At 42.0% G+C, this 18,489-nt stretch overlaps 1 protein-coding gene across 6 annotated transcripts in view; it reads left to right on the top strand.

Annotated features, from left to right (window-relative positions):
* LOC311062490 (protein 4.1-like) overlaps positions 1-18,489 on the top strand; it is a 120,710-nt gene that overhangs the window by 47,161 nt on the left and 55,060 nt on the right. For all 6 annotated transcript variants that reach the window (XM_084081547.1, XM_084081550.1, XM_084081549.1 and 3 more), the window contains exons 5-6: positions 727-831; positions 2,825-2,867. In XM_084081547.1, coding sequence (XP_083937673.1) covers positions 727-831; positions 2,825-2,867 — 148 coding nt within the window. The remainder of the gene's footprint in view (positions 1-726; positions 832-2,824; positions 2,868-18,489) is intronic.

An 18,489-nucleotide genomic window follows, 5' to 3' on the forward strand; every position in this document is an offset into this window, starting at 1 on the left:
TCCATTTGGTTCGATTTGTACTCTCTGAATCACCGCAAATTAAAGGTCAATGCATGCTCCTTTCAACGTCGAAAAAAAAACCCTGCTGTTTAAGACAGGCTATTCAGAACTAGTTCTTTCTTTCTTTCTTTTTTTTCTCCTTTATTTATTCAGGGAAGCCCATTGAGAGCAAGCTCTCTTTTTCAAGGACGCCCTGATAACAACATATGAAATACATACATAATGAGAAACAATGACAAACATTTGAATCACATTAGAATGTCACAGACGCAAATAAACTGTTACATGAAACCGGTGCAGTCACTATGTAGTGTGTCCTCAAGAAGCACCCTGAATGTCTCTATTGAGACCAATCGCACCAGTTTCAGAGAGTCCTGAAGTTTGTTCCATTTGTGTGGAGCATAACACATGAAAGCAGTCTTTCCTTGTTCACTGCTCTTACGTGGACTGGTATATCTAATGTGTGTTTGTGAACGTGTTGAATGTCCAGTAACCTTTGGTTCCAAAAGCGAGGATAGGTATAAAGGAAGTTTACCACACAAGGCCTTATAAATAAATAAAATACAATGTTTCTCTCTACGAACTGCGAGAGTTCAAAGAGAGTGTGTATTGTGCACTAGACTCAGGATTTATTGTTGTGTGTGTGCAACTTCAACGGGCAATATTGTAACATGATCTCATAATAACCACCCACCTTTTCTTCTCTTCCCTGTGTGCTCTATACAGAAACGTGCTAAAGGCCAGTTCCTGTTCTTCAAGGTGTGTGAACACCTCAACTTGATGGAGAAAGACTACTTTGGCCTCTCATACAAGGACAATCACGATCAGAGCGTAAGTAGTAATATGCACTGACTGCAGCGCACTGCGCTTCCACCTCCTTCCACCACGTGCTTTTAATTTGAAGCAACGCAGATAGACATACATGGCATCAAACACAACATGCAACCTTTTTCCATTTTTGCTTCTTTTTCTTAACCCATTAAGACCTGAAGCCGATTCTACATGTCTCCTAAATCTCAACAGTATTCTGAAAAACGTATGTTTCTATATCAGTGGTGCTCAAACTTTTTCATGTCAAGGACCCCCAGAATGATACGTATTTGGCCGCAGACCCCATCAAAATATTGTGTTCCAGGGACCCTCAGAAACAAAGATTTGAGTTAAAAATGTTCGCTTTAAGATTTGCACACATTTTCACGATTTATGAATAGCCCAAAGTGTAAAATAATGCTTTTTAATTTTTTAATTTTTAATTTCAAATTTAAAAATGACACAGTTCCAGGTCTTAATGGGTTAAAAGGATCCCTGGCTAATAAGCCAAATATGCCTTAATGCATTATAATTGCCCTCTATAACTAAAATGTGTGTAAAAATACCTTAAATATTTTAGTTATTTTAGTGTGTCAATCATTGACCAAAATAAATCAAACCAATCGCATCATGTTGGAATACAGCTAAACAAAAATGGTGCTAACACTAAAAGTGTTTCTTTGGCTCGTAGGGGAACCTCTTTTGGTGCTATAGGGCAGGGTTTCTCAAAGTAGGGTGGCGTGACGCCGGTTCAGGGGTGCCGCGGAATTCCTTAATAATATTTGGAGTTTACCGATATCACTTATAAAATGATTTCATGAGGTTAAACATCAAGCACAACGTTATTTTCAATCAGTTCTAAACGACACAGATAAGTCGAAAGACAATGAATATTTTAAGTGATTGAAATCACAAAATGAAAGGGAGAGTGAACATGCAGAACGCTTTAAACTGTGTGCGTTCATATGAATGTTGTTATCACCATCATCATCTTACAATAATAAGAATAGCAACAAGTATTATAATGATACAAATAGTTTAGTTTATAGTTGGCCTATCATAGCTGAACGGTTAGAGAGCCCGCCTGGGAAGGCAAAGGTCCCTGGTTCGATTCCAGGCCTCAGCAATGTGTCCAAGTGTCAAACTGAGCTAGACACTTAACCCCTTAACTGCTCCCTGAGCACACCCCAAGCCATGGGATCAAATTATATATTATTATAATTGTCTCCGCCAGGAGACTATGTTTTCGTTCTCGTCCTTCCGTGTGTCCACCAACATTGGTCAAGCTTCACGTGACACGTGACAATATGTTGAAAGGGTGTGCTTTGATTGGCTAGCGAGACGCATGATGAAATAGAGTCCTATAAATATGTGTGTCACTTCAAAAGATCATTTATATCTTTTGAAGTGAGGTAAGACAGGATTAATCAGGAACAGTACTGGCGGAGACCTGTGCTCCGAGAGCACATTTTCTAGTTATTATTATTATACAATAAGGTACTAGAGTGAAAATTAACAATGCAATTTAGGAGTGCCGTGGGTGGAACCTCTAAAAGCAGTGGTTCTCAAAGTAGGGTCCGGGGACCCCCAGGGCGCGTTGAGGAGGTTGATACTTAAGAAGAACCGAATGGACGTTTACAGGTCTGTGACTCTGAGAGCGTACAAATGGAACCATTTCCGGGTTGGTTTGGTTCCGTTTGTACGCTCTCAGAGTTATGGGGTGGTCCGTGACCTAATGCATACTAGATGGGGGGGTCCGTGACATTCAAACGTTTCACCACTTTTCTAAAGAGCCATACAGGGGCCTAACATATTGTACAACAGTTGCTATGCAGTATATCAATCACAGGACCGCTGAAGAACCAGTGAAACACCATTTCTGTGTGTATTCACATGGCGGAGATCACACATCTCTCATTTAGCTGTCATGTTTGTGTGAAATCTATTTAACTCTCTCTCTCTCTCTCTCTCTCTTTCTCTCTCTCTCTCTCTCTCTCTCTCTCTCTCATATCAGTGTTGGTTGGATCCTACTAAGGAAATCAAGAGACAAATACGCAGTAAGTAGATCAACTCTTCGAATCCACCTTCTGTGTCCCTCCCTGCAATCTGTTATTCTCATTTTGCCTCATCCATCTAGCCATCCATTACATGCACACAATCTTCTCTTTATCTCTCTCTCGCTCTCTCTCCATCTCTGTCTATTCAACCACACGGTGCAGCACAGGGTTTCTCACAACTCTAGAGCTCTATACCGTGTGGTAGGGGTCTTCAACGTTTTCAGGCCAAGGACCCCTTAGCAGTGAGAGAGATGAAGCAGGGACCCCCCCCCACTCCATATTGTATACAATTGTGTTGCAGATTAAACATTTTCATAGATTTCTTAGACTGTTTCATAGACTTTGACAGCACTGTCATCAGTGTATGTTGGATTAATGTGTATTTTCAGACATTTAACCACTTAAACCGTCAATACTTAGTCTGCTCTTTATTCCCCCTCTACACCAAACCTCTTTGCCAAAAATAGCCGATCTACAAGCTCAGTAGATCGTAGTAGCTTATAGATCGGCTATTTTTAGCTAATGTTGTTCTCAGAATAGAGATGCTAGAGTTCAAGTGGTTAATGTAAAAAACATGATCCTATCACACAAAGATTTGGCGGCCCCCCTGTAGTGACTCTGAGGACCCCCTAGGCGTCCCGGACCCCCTGTTGAAGACCCCTGCCGTATGGTATACACTTTTCCTACAGTATGTATATGTTATATATAGCTGGCTGCTGAAGCCAGCACTGAAACCTCTGTTTTGGGCAAATCCAAGATTACCGTAATTAGAAAGGAGATTTGGGGGAATGGCTACCTATAAGGTCATTTAGAAGTTTCTACACTTTACATAACTCACACTTGATACACTTTACCCTTCATTACTTATTCCTGCCATGAGTTTTTACTCGTATTATAACCTTGTTCTTATTATATTTTATTGAAACTTGAGGGAACGTTGAGGGAACCTAACCTCTCGGCATAGCTACTACTGCAAACTTGTTGTTTTCTCAGTCTTGTACCCATGTGACATTTTCTTTTGCCATGTGACATTTGTTTGTTTTACTCCAAAGCCCCAAATATGTTTGGATTGGGACACATTTTGGGGGAAAAGTCAGTATTGAGGAATCGCAGGATTGTGACATGCAGGATGCTTGGGCTTTTTCTCTTTTCCATTCTCTTCCCACAATTGAGGTTTAAACACACACTTTAAAAAAAAACCTCTAAAGTTGTAATTTTTGGACGAAATGTTCGGCTAAAACGTATCATTTGGTCTCCTGTAAAGTGTTAAACCGCTTTAGAATTGGCATGTGTGAGAAATGGGGTTAGTGTGTGGATTTGTGTGTGCGTTTGGGTTCATGTTTGTGTACGTGTACACACACACTGTAGCCGTGTCTTTTTTGTGTGCATCATCTGTGTACAGAGGTTTAAAGTAACTAAGTACATTTACTAAGTACTGTACTTGAGTATTACAATTTTGAGGTATTTTCTTTACTTTACTTGAGTATTTCCAATTTTCAGTACTTTTGCTTCTACTCCACTACATCTTAGAGACAAATATTGTACTTTTACTCCACTACAATTATTTGAAAACTTCAGTTACTTTAGATTTTGATTATTATACAAAACATACATTAACCACTTCAGCCCTCTATAGTAAATACATTTCGGCCATTTGAAAATAGCCGATCTACAAGCTCACAATGCGTCGCATCGCGACGCATTGTGAGCTTGTAGATTGGCTATTTTCAAAAGATTTTCATACATTTGAAAACTTGTGAAATGGGCATTGGACATTCTGCATAATGACTTTCTACTTTTGGTACATTTTAATGCCAATACTTTTGTACTTTTACTCAAGTAGATTTTGAACTCCGGACTTTTACTTGTAACAGAGTATATCTACATTGCAGTATTGCTACTTTTACTTAAGTAAAAAAAAATGAGTACTTTTTCCACCATTCTTTGTGTATACGTATACATGCCATTTGTATGCGGGTGATAATGTCTGCATGTGCATTTTGTGTGTTTACGTGCGTACGTGCTTGCGTGTATACATACCAACCTAATGACAGGTCTGACACCCGTCTGTTGGACCCTGTCGTACTGCAGCGGGCCCTGTGGCCAATTAGAGAGAACCCTCGCAGACCAGACGGCCTTGGTAGGAGGAGCTCGTTGCTGTCGTGCAGAAACCTCTTATCTCCCATATTTGTACGTTTTGTGTTTTTTTTTCACGTAAATTAACGCCCTTGGACATATGAGGTTTCCACCCGACAGAGATGATATGGAAGCACAGTTTAGGGTACTGTAGGTTTTAAATATAGACTGCTGCCAGCAATGCATGAAAAACACCATACTGGATGAAAGACTAGACTAACAAAACAAACAGAATGAGTTTATTTTATTTACTTTGTATCCAAGCCATTCTTTTTCCCCCTTTTAATTTATTTAATCTATATACCTTATTGTTACTCTTTAAATGACTCTTCTTAATTTATGTTTACTGAGCCATATCGATTTGTGGCATAGAGGGTGTTTTACTTTAAAACACTTCAGGAGGTCATTTTAACGTCTGCTCTGGCTTTTATGTGCACGCCCAGTGCAGTTTTTAAGATATTTGATTATTCATTTGATCAAACTCACCCCCTCCTATAAAAAGTCCATTCAAGTTCAAACTCCATGAACTTTTGTTAGACTAATTGAAAACACACGTCCCAGCGTCTGGTGACTGATATTGTCCTAACGCATGAGGGGACTATAATTTATAAAATATATATATATATATATATGTATATATTTTTTAATTCTAAAAGTCTAATATAATCAAATTAAATAAGTAATAGAAATATGACAGTCCTCTCATAGATTACTTACTCTACAGCAGTTAGTGCCTTACAGCGCTATGTCCTAGTCCTGGGGAGAGTCTCCCCGTGAATAAAGCTTTGCTCGTCTGCCTTAAATAGCATTCACTCCAGTTAGCCACTCCCCCACACACTCAACCGTCAAAGATGGAATTATAACTTCCATACAGGTTAACCACGTTCACCCTGGCGTACCTATGTCATTATGAAAAAGAAAAAAACAAGAATAATCCTGACCTACAAACTCCGATTTTTAACTGTTATGAACAGCTACACAAAATGAGAAATTGACACACCTCTCGGTGATTTCTTAGGCAGTAGTCCTACTGTGAGCAGACGGTTCTGGGTGTATAGTGATCATGTAGTCATGTAATCTCTAACTAGGGCTGGAATAGGCTCTATTCACAGCAGCCATATTATGAAGACATTCACAGGTGTTACCAATGATACTAATGAAGGCTCTGTTCCATTCTGGTCAAACAGAGTCAGGGTGCTGATATTGTGCATGTTGGCTCACTGGAAACACTCTGTTACACCAGTGGGTCTACAGTTGGGGCTTCCAAATGGCCCCTTACAGGTGTGTAACTGAGAGTGTACAAAGGGAACCAAATGGACCCGTAAGGGTCCATTTGGTTCCATTTGTACACTCTCAGAGTTATGGGGGTTGTGGAAACCACTGTGCTACACTAAATGGAACAGAGCCTTCATTAGTATCATTGGTAACACCTGTGAAGGAAGTGATAATATGACTGCTGTGCATAGAGCCTATTAACTCATTCCCTGCCTAGAACGACTAAAACGACTTCTGTCCCTAAGCCATGCCTGCCTAGAACGACTAAAACGACTTAAAAAAAAAAAGAAAATGATATTTTTCTTTTTTTTCTTTTTTATTTCACCCTAAGACCAAGGAGATATGATTTTTCGAAAATTTAGACTCCCATCCACTTCCTTGTTAACTTAAAACTTAAAAATGCTGTATCTCGGCTGAGTACTTTTTTTTCAATGAAAAATCTTGGCAGTGGGCAAACGCGGCCAGAAATAATTCTGGCAGTGAATGAGTTAAAGCAGTCCAGACAACGACCTGTCATCTGAAAATGTAAGCAAACTCTGTCAAATTAAATGTAGAATTATAGCATCTGCTCTCTCTGACAGCCTGATAATAGCAGACATAATCCAGAACAGTAACCCCATCTTGCCAAAAGGCATTTAGAAATGTTCTCTCTTAACTCTTAATTTGCTTTGACTTCAGACGGGCAGCTGACACCTCGAGCAGTCTTTCCCATGTCCTCTGTATGTGTGTGTGTGTGTGTGTGTGTGTGTGTGTGTCCTTGCACTGTATGTACAGTATTTGCTGTCCTTTTTAGAATCCATACATCAGCTGACCACACACCACACACCTTCCCATATCATAAAGAACACTGAGTGTACGCCACGTAAAAGTACTGCTTATCTGTCCTGAAAGCCAGCAGGACAGTTTGGCATCCAGGTTATGTAAATCTTTAGGTGTATGGATGGATGAACTTCATATAAAAAGTTCACAATAAACCACATTAGAGTCGCAGCCTCTTTGTTTCCACTGAATACATGTCTTTTTTATGTATTTTTTCAGCCAATAGGCTCTATGCACAGCAGCCATATTATCACTTCCTTCACAGGTGTTACCAATGATACTAATGAAGGCTCTGTTCCATTTAGTGTAGCACAGTGGTTTCCACGACCCCCATAACTCTGAGAGTGTACAAATGGAACCAAATGGACCCGTAAGGGTCCATTTGGTTCCATTTGTACACTCTTATGTAAGGGGCCATTTGGAAGCCCATGAGGATCCCTGGACCCCAACTCTAGACCCACTGGTGTAACAGAGTGTTTCCAGTGAGCCAACATGCACAATATCAGCACCCTGACTCTGTTTGACCAGAATGGAACAGAGCCTTCATTAGTATCATTAGTAACACCTGTGCATTTCTTCATAATATGGCTGCTGTGAATAGAGCCTATTGCGGTTAAAGGGGAAATCGGATAGTGAATGGGTTAGGGTGCACACCACATGGGCACAAAATGCCTTCTTCAGCGCCTCCCCGGTTCGACTCCACACCTTCGCTCTGGTCTGCCTTTGTGCATTGATAGCACACTGGTTTAAGAGTCATTATTGCACCGTATGATTGCTATAGACCTGGAAACGTGGTCAAATACTTTGGAAAAGTTATGGAAAAGTTATGAAAATGAATAGCAAAAAAATTGTGTGTGGGGAACCCTGTTATACAAAGTGCATTCTCTGTCACAAAGAAATACACTATTCAAACACACACAGCTATGCTTTTCTGGCCCACTGCAAAACTGACATGCACAGGAAAAAGGTATGATGTCACAATGACACAGCCAGCGGATTTCTAACCAGAGTGCACAAACCCACAGACCACCATAGCGTGGCTGTCTTTTCCCTTCCCTGCTCATGCATCCTTCTCATCTTTTTTTCCTTTTTTACCATAACTTGTTTTCATGCCTGATTTTATATTTTGAGGAAAACGCTTCCATTTTCGTTTATTTGCAAGTGGAGGCATTGCAGGGCGTTGTTTAGATGTGACATGAGCTTCTTACTTAACCCATTAAGACCGGAGAAAGCCTCTGGGTCGTTTTTTTGATTTCTTCGGCTATTCAAAAAATTGCAGATATGCAAGCTCACAGCACTGCACGAAGTGCAGAGCTTGTAGATCTACCTGCTATTTTTGAAAAATCATGAACATTTGTGTAAATCTTTGAATATATATATATTTTTAAGCGAACATTTGTAACTCAAGTCTTTGCTTCATGGGGGTCCCTGGAACAACATATTTTGAGATGAGAATCTTCAGCCAAATGCATACTGTATCTATTGTTTTCTAAATCCTAACAGTTTGTTGCTATATCAGTGGTGCTCCAAAATGATATGTAATTGGCCACGGACCCCCATCTCAAAACAAAACATGTTGTTCTAGGGACCCCCAGAAGCTCAGATCGGAGTTCAAAATGTATTCAAAGATTTGCACAAATTTTCACGATTTAATCGCGCTATCAGCTTGTATATCTGCTATTTTTGAATCGCCAAAGAAATCAAAACATGACACAGATGCGTTCCCGGTCTTAATGGCTTAAGTATGAAGTCTTTAAATTCTCTGGCACACGTCACCAGGAATGACGTTTTCGGAGGAAGAGGCGGTGCTCTATGATCACACTGTCTTTTGCAGATGAATCGTGGCAGCTCAGTGACCTAACCAACCACACAAGCTTGCAAAGCTCGATGGCATCCTCCATTCCTTGGCAGGCGTCCATGTGCACAGCGATGAATGCTTTGACGAGCATCTGTTCATCTGTTGCCTCAAAATATGATTTGTGTATCAGGTCCTAATGATGTACTGTAACACACATTTCTTTATAATGGGATCGGAGGTGGATTTAGCTGTGTTTCAACAGGCCTTGAGTAGGGCTCGGCAACAAATCAATATTATATTGTGATATGACATATGAGACTAGATATCGTCTGGGTTTTGGATATCAAAATACATTTTCCGGTAGGTGTCAAAATCTCAGCCAATCAGGAGAAAGTACCCATTTTTAAGCTTCTTTTTTATAGTGTTCCAATTTTGCCTGCTCATTTCTTAGTGCCATCACTTCCAATTGCACTTGTTTAATCTATATCCTGATTGAGTTCTCTATCCTGATTGGATAAAATTGGAAATGAAACTGAAACGAAAATGCATTTTCTGTTTTATAAAGAGCTGGAGAGACAAGGAGACTCCTTTTACTGAACAAACACTCTATAGCAATGAGTACTATCAGAATATAGAGCTATTTAACAATTATTTTAACCAAAGAAAATCACTTACCCTACCTTTAAGTGTTGTCTTTTACTGGTTTTAATCACGTAAGCCCTATTTTACACATTGAAAAATATTTGAAAAATGATAAAAAAAAATAGGTGATCTACTGTAAATGCTCACAGTGCATTGTGAGCTTGTAGGTCGGCTATTGTCGCGATACAATATCAATATCAAGGTATTTGGTCAAAAATATGGAGATACTTGATATTGTCCAAATCGTCCAGCCCAAACCTTGAGTCACAAAGGGAACCCTTTCCCTGTTCCCCCCCCAAACTGTCTGAATTCATTGCATCAACTCAAAATTATATAATTTTGGTTTATTTTACAAACTATCTATTAGAAACCGTGTCAGATTTTGTTGCAAAGATCTGCAAATCCGTGCTGATTCAAAGCAGATATGCTGCAGCCTACTTTAACTGTGTGTGTGTGTGTGTGTGTGTGTGTGTGTGTGTGTGTGTGTGTGTGTGTGTGTGTGTGTGTGTGTGTGTGTGTGTGTGTGTGTGTGTGTGTGTGTGTGTGTGTGTGTGTGTGTGTGTGTGTGGACAAGAACATTCAAGCCGGTGAATTTGTATGTCACACACAGCTACAGCGATAGTCTAATGCAGTGGGTCTCAACCAGTGGTCCGGGGATCACCAGTGGTCCTTGAGGGGGTTCCAGGTGGTCCCCAGCTAAATGATGGAGAGTTGGTAACCAAATGGACCCTTGTAGATCTTTAACTCTTGGAGAGCTTAAAATGATTTTAATTTTACATTCTCAAGAGTTAAATTATTGTTAAACATCTGCATTACTTAATTTACAAGAAGTCTACACAATTAAGTTTTGGGTCTGAGAGGCAAAATCTCAATCAAACGGTGGTCCGTGGCTCAAATGCCGAATACATAATGGACCTTGATATGAAAAAGGTTGAGAACCTGGTCTAATGTGCCAACTGCTCAGTCACAGTCACCAGAACATAACAGTACTGTCGTAGGCCAAGACTCGGACAGGAGGATGGACAGCGCTAGTGCACAACTAACAAACTCTCACAGTGGAAATGCGTGACTCGCGAACACAATTATTTAATTTGTTTTCCATCTTTGTGCCGTGTGTGTGGGGCAAAACAACGGTTTGAAACGGGTCCAAAAAAGAAAATCTGTAAATCTTGACCTGCATTGGATGTGCAGTGTCATGTCCTTTAGTATCAGCACGTGCTATATGGACAAACGGACAGCAGCTGACCACACTGGACACTTTTCACATGTTTAAACCAAAGGGGAACACATGTTCTTTTGTCTTATCAGTGTCCTTGGCTTGACCAACACCAGGCCACAGGTCACAGGCTCTTGACAGCTTGATGTATGCTATATAAGCACGGGTCCAGTAGCGTTTGGAGGTGCAACATATCTGTCGAGACGCTGCCTCTGAGAATGCAGGCTACTGGGACCTTCACTGTTCTAGCATTGCTGCTCTGTCTGACCACCGCTGCGGTGGTCCAGGACGCCACGGGCCGACATGGCACCAGGTCCCTACAGGACTTGTGGGACAGGGTGGAGGTCCTCACAGACAGAGTGCACGTCCTGCAAGACACCGTGGAGGACCAAGGCGAGCAGATGAGGAGGATGGAGCAGAAAATCGCCGAGCAGAACGTGGAGCTGACGGGCATGGAGGGCAGGCTGGCCGAGAGTGAGAAGAAGGTCACGGCCGTCAGAGAGGGGGTGGCGGTCGCTGAGAAGAAGTTGGAAGAGCTGGGTGAAGTCGACGTAGCTCAATCATCTGAAATGTCCGTGCTTGAGATTCGACTGGCTGCTAATCTGAATGAAACATCAAACCAAGCAGACAAGTTGATGGTCCTGAGAGCCAGAGTAACGGACAATGAGGGTGAAAACTTAGCGCAAACGATGAAGCTGTCCGCCCTCGAGGCCAACCTGAAGAACGTTGAGAACCAGACTTCCGTCCAAACATCTGAACTTTCCGTCTTGGACACGAGAGTGTCCGATATGGAGACCAAGACTTCAGGCCAAGACGTCAGTCTATCAGCCCTGGAAACCAGGTTGAATGCCACCCAAAGCCACGTGGAGGAGCTGAAGCTGAACCAAACGGTGGATGTGGTCGTGCTCACGTCTAGAGTCATCGCCACTGAGAACGTGAACGCTGCCCAGTCAGCTGAACTTGCGGCCCATGGAGGCCGTCTCGCAGCCACTGAGAATGCCACTTCAGCCCAAACGACAGAATTGCTCGCCCTCGGAGACAGACTGGTCGCCACAGAGGTAGCGACAGAGAGCTTGAAAAATCAGCATTCAGCTCAGTCTGACCAGATCGCGGCCCTCGAAGCCGGACTGCAGGCCACAGGACAGCAGGTGGGTGAGCTGGAGACGGAGACCTCAGCCCTGTCGACAGAGCTGTCCACCATCGACTCCAAACTGGCCGAGGTGAAGGAAGAAGTCGAGGAGCTGGAGGAGAACGGAGGAGTCGGCAGCGGACCCAAGGTGGCCTTCTCTGCCGCCATGGACGAAGTCGAGAGGCTGAAAGGAAACAAATATGACATACATATGGTGTACGACATCGTGTTTACGAATGTCGGCAACGGCTACGACGAAGAGACCGGCGTCTTCACCGCTCCGGTCAAGGGAGCGTACTTCTTCAGATTCACTGCGTCTAATCGCAATCGCTATACTTCGGTCATGGGGGTAAAGTTGTACCATAACGAGGAGCAGGTCATGTCTAACCATGAGAAAAGCGAAGGAGAGTTCTTATCAAACGCCGTCACTTTGGTGCTGGCAAAGGGAGATAAGGTGTTTTTGATGCTGCCACGTGGGATCACGGTTTATGCCGATGAATACGATAACAGCTTCTCTGGCCATCTTCTGTTCACTCTTTAAGAACAGGGTTACGAAGCTGCAGCTGTCACGGTGTGAAAACCTCAGTGTCATTAATTCTGAGAGTTTACAAATGTAACCAAATGGACCTGTGAAGGGTCCATTTGGTTACATTTGTACACTCTCAGGAGTTACAATAGAATTGGGTCATTGTCAGGTTTTAATAACAGCATTCATGTTCTTTACGACAGTCATATGCCAACTGTTTCTGTGTTGTTATGTGATGAAAATAAAATGAGCAAGAATGTCTGAGTTTGTTGTCTAGTTTCTTAAGCAGACTTTAACTGAGTAAATGCAATCTCTGGTTCATGGTTTATGAAACTACAAATACTATCTATCCATCAGTGTTTGTGGAAACTTATCCAAATGTATTTAGTAGAATCAGAATCTTCTTTATTGTCACATCACAGGTTTACAGGTGTAAAACAGTGGGTGAAATTAGTTTTTGTGCAAGCTACATTGTTAGAAACGTATATATCTCATGCAAGTACATGTGGACCCATTCAGAAAATAAATATATATATATATATATATATATATAAAAAATGTATTTACTGGTCCAATAAAAAAATCTTTAAATCTTGACCTGCATTGGATGTGCAGTGTCATGCGTTTTATTTTAAAGAAGTCCTTTAGTATCAGCACATACTACTGTATATGGACAGACCGACAGCAGCTGACCACAGTGGACACTTTTCACATCAAAGGGATATTTCACTTTCAAAATAAATTTGGGTCATTTTATTGTCTACTCAGGCTCTTGGGAGCACCCCAGATAGTTTTTAAGTCGCTTGATTCAGTATTTAGATATTTGATATTCATTTTATACAAACCCATTGCAACTTCTAACTCCAATTTATACATGTTAGATTCATTGAAAACACCCGTCCTTGGTTCTTGGTTCGTGTGTTTTTCTCAATTACTTTTTTATTTTATTTTTAATATGTTTTTTGGAAAATGAAAAAAAATCAATACAGCACAAAAATTAAATAAATGAAAAACATTATCGAAAAAACAGGGCCCCCTCGCGTATTAGGAGGGCAGGATGAGTCACCAGAACCAAGGACGGGTGTTTTTGATGAATCTAACATGTTAAAAATGTAGTTTGAAGTTATAATGGGTTTGTGAAGGAAGGGGGCGTGTCTGATACAATGAATATCAAATATCTAAATACTGAATCAAGCAACTTAAAAACTGTCTGGGGGGCTCACAAAAGCCTGAGTAGACAATAAAATGACCCCAAAAAAAATTGTGAAATATGCCTTAAGTTAAAATGTGTTTAAACCAAGGGAACACATGTTCTTTTGTGTTATCAGTGTCCTTGGCTTGGCCAACATGTCACACATGTCACAGGCTGTGACATGACTGATGTATGCTACTGTGTGTGTATATAAGCGTGGCATAGCTTTTGGTAGGTGCACCATATCTGTAGAGACGCTGCCTCTGAGAATGCGGGCAACTGGGATCGTCACTGTGCTGGCATTGCTGCTCTGTCTGACCACCGCTGCGGTGGTCCAGGACGCCACGGGCCGACATGGCACCAGGTCCCTATCGGACTTGTGGGACATAGTGGGGGTCCTCACAGACAGAGTGCACGTCCTGCAGGACACCGTGGAGGACCAGGGAGAGCAGATGAGGAGGATGGAGCAGAAAATCGACGAGCAGAGCGTGGAGCTGACGGGCGTGGAGGGCAGGATGACCGAGAGCGAGAAGAAGGTCACGGCCGTCAGAGAGGAAGTGGCGGTCGCTGAGAAAAAGTTGGAAGAGCTGGATGAAGCCGATGTGGCTCAATCATCTGAAATGTCCGTGCTTGAGCTTCGACTGGCTGCTAATCTGAATGAAACGTCAAACCAAGCAGACAAGTTGATGGTCCTGAGAGCCAGAGTAACGGACAATGAGGGTGAAAACTTGAAGCAAACGATAAAGCTGTCCGTCCTTGAGGCCAACCTGAAGAACGTTGAGAACCAGACTTCCGTCCAAACATCTGAACTTTCCGTCTTGGACACGAGAGTGTCAGACATTGAGGCCAAGACTTCAGGCCAAGACGTCAGCCTATCAGCCCTGGAAACCAGGTTGGATGCCACCGAAAGCCACGTGGAGGAGCTGAAGCTGAAGCTGAACCAAACCGTGGATGTGGTCGGGCTCACGTCTAGAGTCACCGCCACTGAGAGCGTGAACGCTGCCCAGTCAGCTGACCTAGCGGCCTTCGGAGTCCGAGTCACAGCCACTGAGGATGCCACTTCAGCCCAAATGACAGAACTGCTCGCCCTTGGAGACAGACTGGTCGCCACAGAGGTAGCAACAGAGAGCTTGAAGAATCAGCATTCAGCTCAGTCTGACCAGATCGTGGCCCTCGAAGCTGGACTGCAGGCCACAGGACAGCAGGTGGGTGAGCTGGAGACTGAGACCTCAACCCTGTCGACAGAGCTGTCCACCATCGACGTCAGCCTATCGGCCCTGGAAACCAGGTTGGATGCCACCGACAGCCACGTGGAGGAGCTGAAGCTGAACCAAACAGGAGTTATGTCAGAGATCTCGTCTAGAGTCACGGCTACTGAGAACGTGAACGCTGCCCAGTCAGCTGACCTTGCGGCCCTTGGAGGCCGACTCACAGCCACTGAGGATGCCACTTCAGCCCAAACGACAGAACTGCTCGCCCTCGGAGACAGACTGGTCGCCACAGAGGTAGCGACGGAGGGCCTGAAGAATCAGCATTCAGCACAATCCGACAAGATTGCCGCCCTCGAAGCCGGACTGCAGGCCACAGCGCAGCAGGTGGGTGAGCTGGAGACGGTGACCTCAGCCCTGTCGAACGAGCTGTCCACCATCGACTCCAAACTGGCCGAGGTGAAGGAAGAAGTCAATCAGCTGGAGGAGAACGGAGGAGTCGGCACCGGACCCAAGGTGGCCTTCTCTGCCGCCATGGACAAAGTCGAGAAGCTGAGAGCAGACAGATATCCCATACGTATGGTGTACGACATTGTGTATTCGAACGGCGGCGGCGGCTACAACCCAGAGACCGGCGTCTTCACCGCTCCGGTCAAGGGAGCGTACTTCTTCAGATTCACTGCGTCTAATCGCAATCGCTATGATTCGGACATGGGGGTAATGTTGTACCATAACAATCAGCAGGTCATGTATAATGGGAATGGGAATGGCAGACATGAGAGTGGCAGACAACAGTTGTTATCAAACGCCGTCACTTTAGAGCTGGCGGAGGGAGATAGGGTGTTCTTGATGCTGCCACGTGGGATCACGGTTTATGCCGATGCCTACGACAACAGCTTCTCTGGCCATCTTCTGTTCGCTCTTTAAGAACAGGGTAACGAAGCTGCAGCTGTCACTGTGTGAAAACCTCAATGTCATCATCTCTGAGAGTGCACAAATGTAACCAAATGACCGTGAAGGGTCCATTTGGTTATATTTGTACAGTCTCAAGAGTTACAATAGAATTGGGTCATTGTCTGGTTTTAATAACAGCATTCATTGTTCTTTATGACAGAGTCATATGCCAACTGTTTCTGTGTTCAGTGATGAAAAATAAAATGAGCAAGAATGGCTTGAGTTTGTTGTCTGGTTTCTTAAGCAGACTTTAACTGAGTAAATGCAATCTCTGGTTCGTGGTTTACGAAACTACAAATATCTATCCCACAGTGTTTGTGGAAACCACATTTATTCAGTAGAATAAGAATCTTCTTTATTTTCACATCACAGGTTTACGGGTATAAAACAGTGGGTGAAATTAGTTTTTTGTTTGTTTATAGAAACGTGTATATATCTCATGTAAGTACCTGTGGACCCATTCAGAAAATAAATATGTTTTGCAAAATTTATATTGTCACTGTCAATTTTTCAACTTAAAAAAATAAATAAGTCATTGCTATTGAACACACACTTTACTGTACGTCTGTGTGTGAGTTTTACAAATATTTAACCAATGAAAAGTATTAAAAGGTGCTTCTTCTGACTAAACCTCCTAACTCCATTGGATCCTCAGACTGTCGGTCAAACCACTTAACTCCAACTTTGGAGATTTTTCCATCATTAATTAGAATGACAAAGTCAATCTTCACATAAATGGTCAAAACCCTCCTAACTCCACTTGAGCTTTGTTTGGGTAAAGTGATGATAATATAACACATTAAAGTATCTGACAATGTATAAAGTCACCGTACCAACTTTGATGAGGCAGTACTTTGTTCTAAAAACATAGTTCTTTTTCATTTACTGAAAAGTTAATATTTTGGACATAGCTGGTTTCTGCCCCGACACCAGAGACATAAATTATATTATGGGGAAAATACATGCAGTACATCTTTTAAATGTCTAAAATGTATATTTTGGGGGAAATATATTTTTGTTAGAAAATAAATAAAACAAAGAGCTCTTTCCAAAAACCAAAATGTATATTTGTTATATATTATAAAACCAATATGAAATATATTAAGTAATATAAATCATTATATTAGTAATATGTATGCAAAAAGCTTAGATTGTAATATCTTGGTCAATTCACCTTTTCATGAAAACAAAAAACCTGGTTATTAGATTTATCTTAACAAATCCTATCAAGGAAATTACCTACCCCTGGTCAAATGATGAAGATGGATTGTTTTTTTAGGGGGTGAATTAACATCATGAGGATAGAATATTTTTGTTCCCCCCCAGTTGAATTACTTTCAGAGACTTAAACACTTTCTGTCACCAACAAAAACAAAACTGCATTAAATGAACAGCTGGAGGGCAGAGGAATGGTAGGGAATAGATGTTTGGCCCAGGGAGGATTGTACAGTATGTGCTGGGAGGACGTCAGGTGGGGGTGTAGCGGGGATGGTGGTGGGTGTATGTGTTAATGTGTAGGGTGGGCTGGGTAGGAGAGTGAAATGGACACGAGACTCCCACACTTGACTCACACTTGACACACAAGCTCAGTCTTAATTAACCGCACCTGTGGTGCGTACACACACACACACACACACGCACACACACACACACACACACCTATAGACATTTCTTGGTCATACTATTTCTTGGCAGTTGTCCATGTGTACAGTGATAAATGCTTGACAATCATGTTGTTCATCAGTTCCCTCAAAACATGATCAGTGTATAAGGTCCTAATGATATAAAATAAATCTAATATCATCAAAGGTGGATTTATCTATGTTTCAATGAGGCTTGCGTAGGGCTGGGCAATATGGACATTACAGTATATCCATATTATGATATGAGATATGATCTGCGATTTTGGATATCATGTTATCATGTTATTAAGCCTAATTTTATTTTTAAATCTTGACCTTTTGAATAGCTAAAATAGCCTATCTCCAAGCTCAAAAAGTGTGGTATTGCAATGTGTTGTGAGTTTGTAGATCAGCTTTTTTGAAATAAATAAGAATACAAGTATGTGTTTGTATACAGTATTATGTATTTATATATCACAATATTAATATCAGGGTATGTGGTCAAACATATTGTAGTGTATGATATTGTCCCTGTCACCCATCCCTAAACCTGAGTCACCAGGGAACCATGTTTTCACCCCTTCACCAAACAGGTGTCTGCTCAAGTAAAGCAGAGTCTGCTCATCAACTCATAATTACATCATTATGGTTTCTTTGATGTCTTGTGTTACAATTTGTTGTAAAAATCATCAGCAGAATCGAAGCAGATATGTCATAGCCTACTTGAACTTAGTTTCATTCACCTCACTGTGGTGTTACGTTACTGTGGCTTACTCTGTGTGTGTGTGTGTGTGTGTGTGTGTGTGTGTGTGTGTGTGTGTGTGTGTGTGTGTGTGTGTGTGTGCAAAAGACAAACAAACTTGTGGTTTGTTTCAACTGTGTGCGACATAAAAAACAGAGAGCTTCATGTACATGTATTAATCAAAACATAACATCACTGTCACAAAAAAAAGATATCTATTCTCATATCACGATATCGATATAATATCAATATAATTCCCAAGCCCTATCAGTCACAGTTATCAGAACATAACAGCACTGTCGTAGGCCTAAACTCAGACGGGACGATGTGCAACGCAAGTGCACAACACACAAGCTCACAGTG

The sequence above is a fragment of the Gymnoscopelus microlampas genome (assembly GCF_963454915.1).
Source record: "Gymnoscopelus microlampas genome assembly, chromosome: 16".
Taxonomy (NCBI): domain Eukaryota; kingdom Metazoa; phylum Chordata; class Actinopteri; order Myctophiformes; family Myctophidae; genus Gymnoscopelus; species Gymnoscopelus microlampas.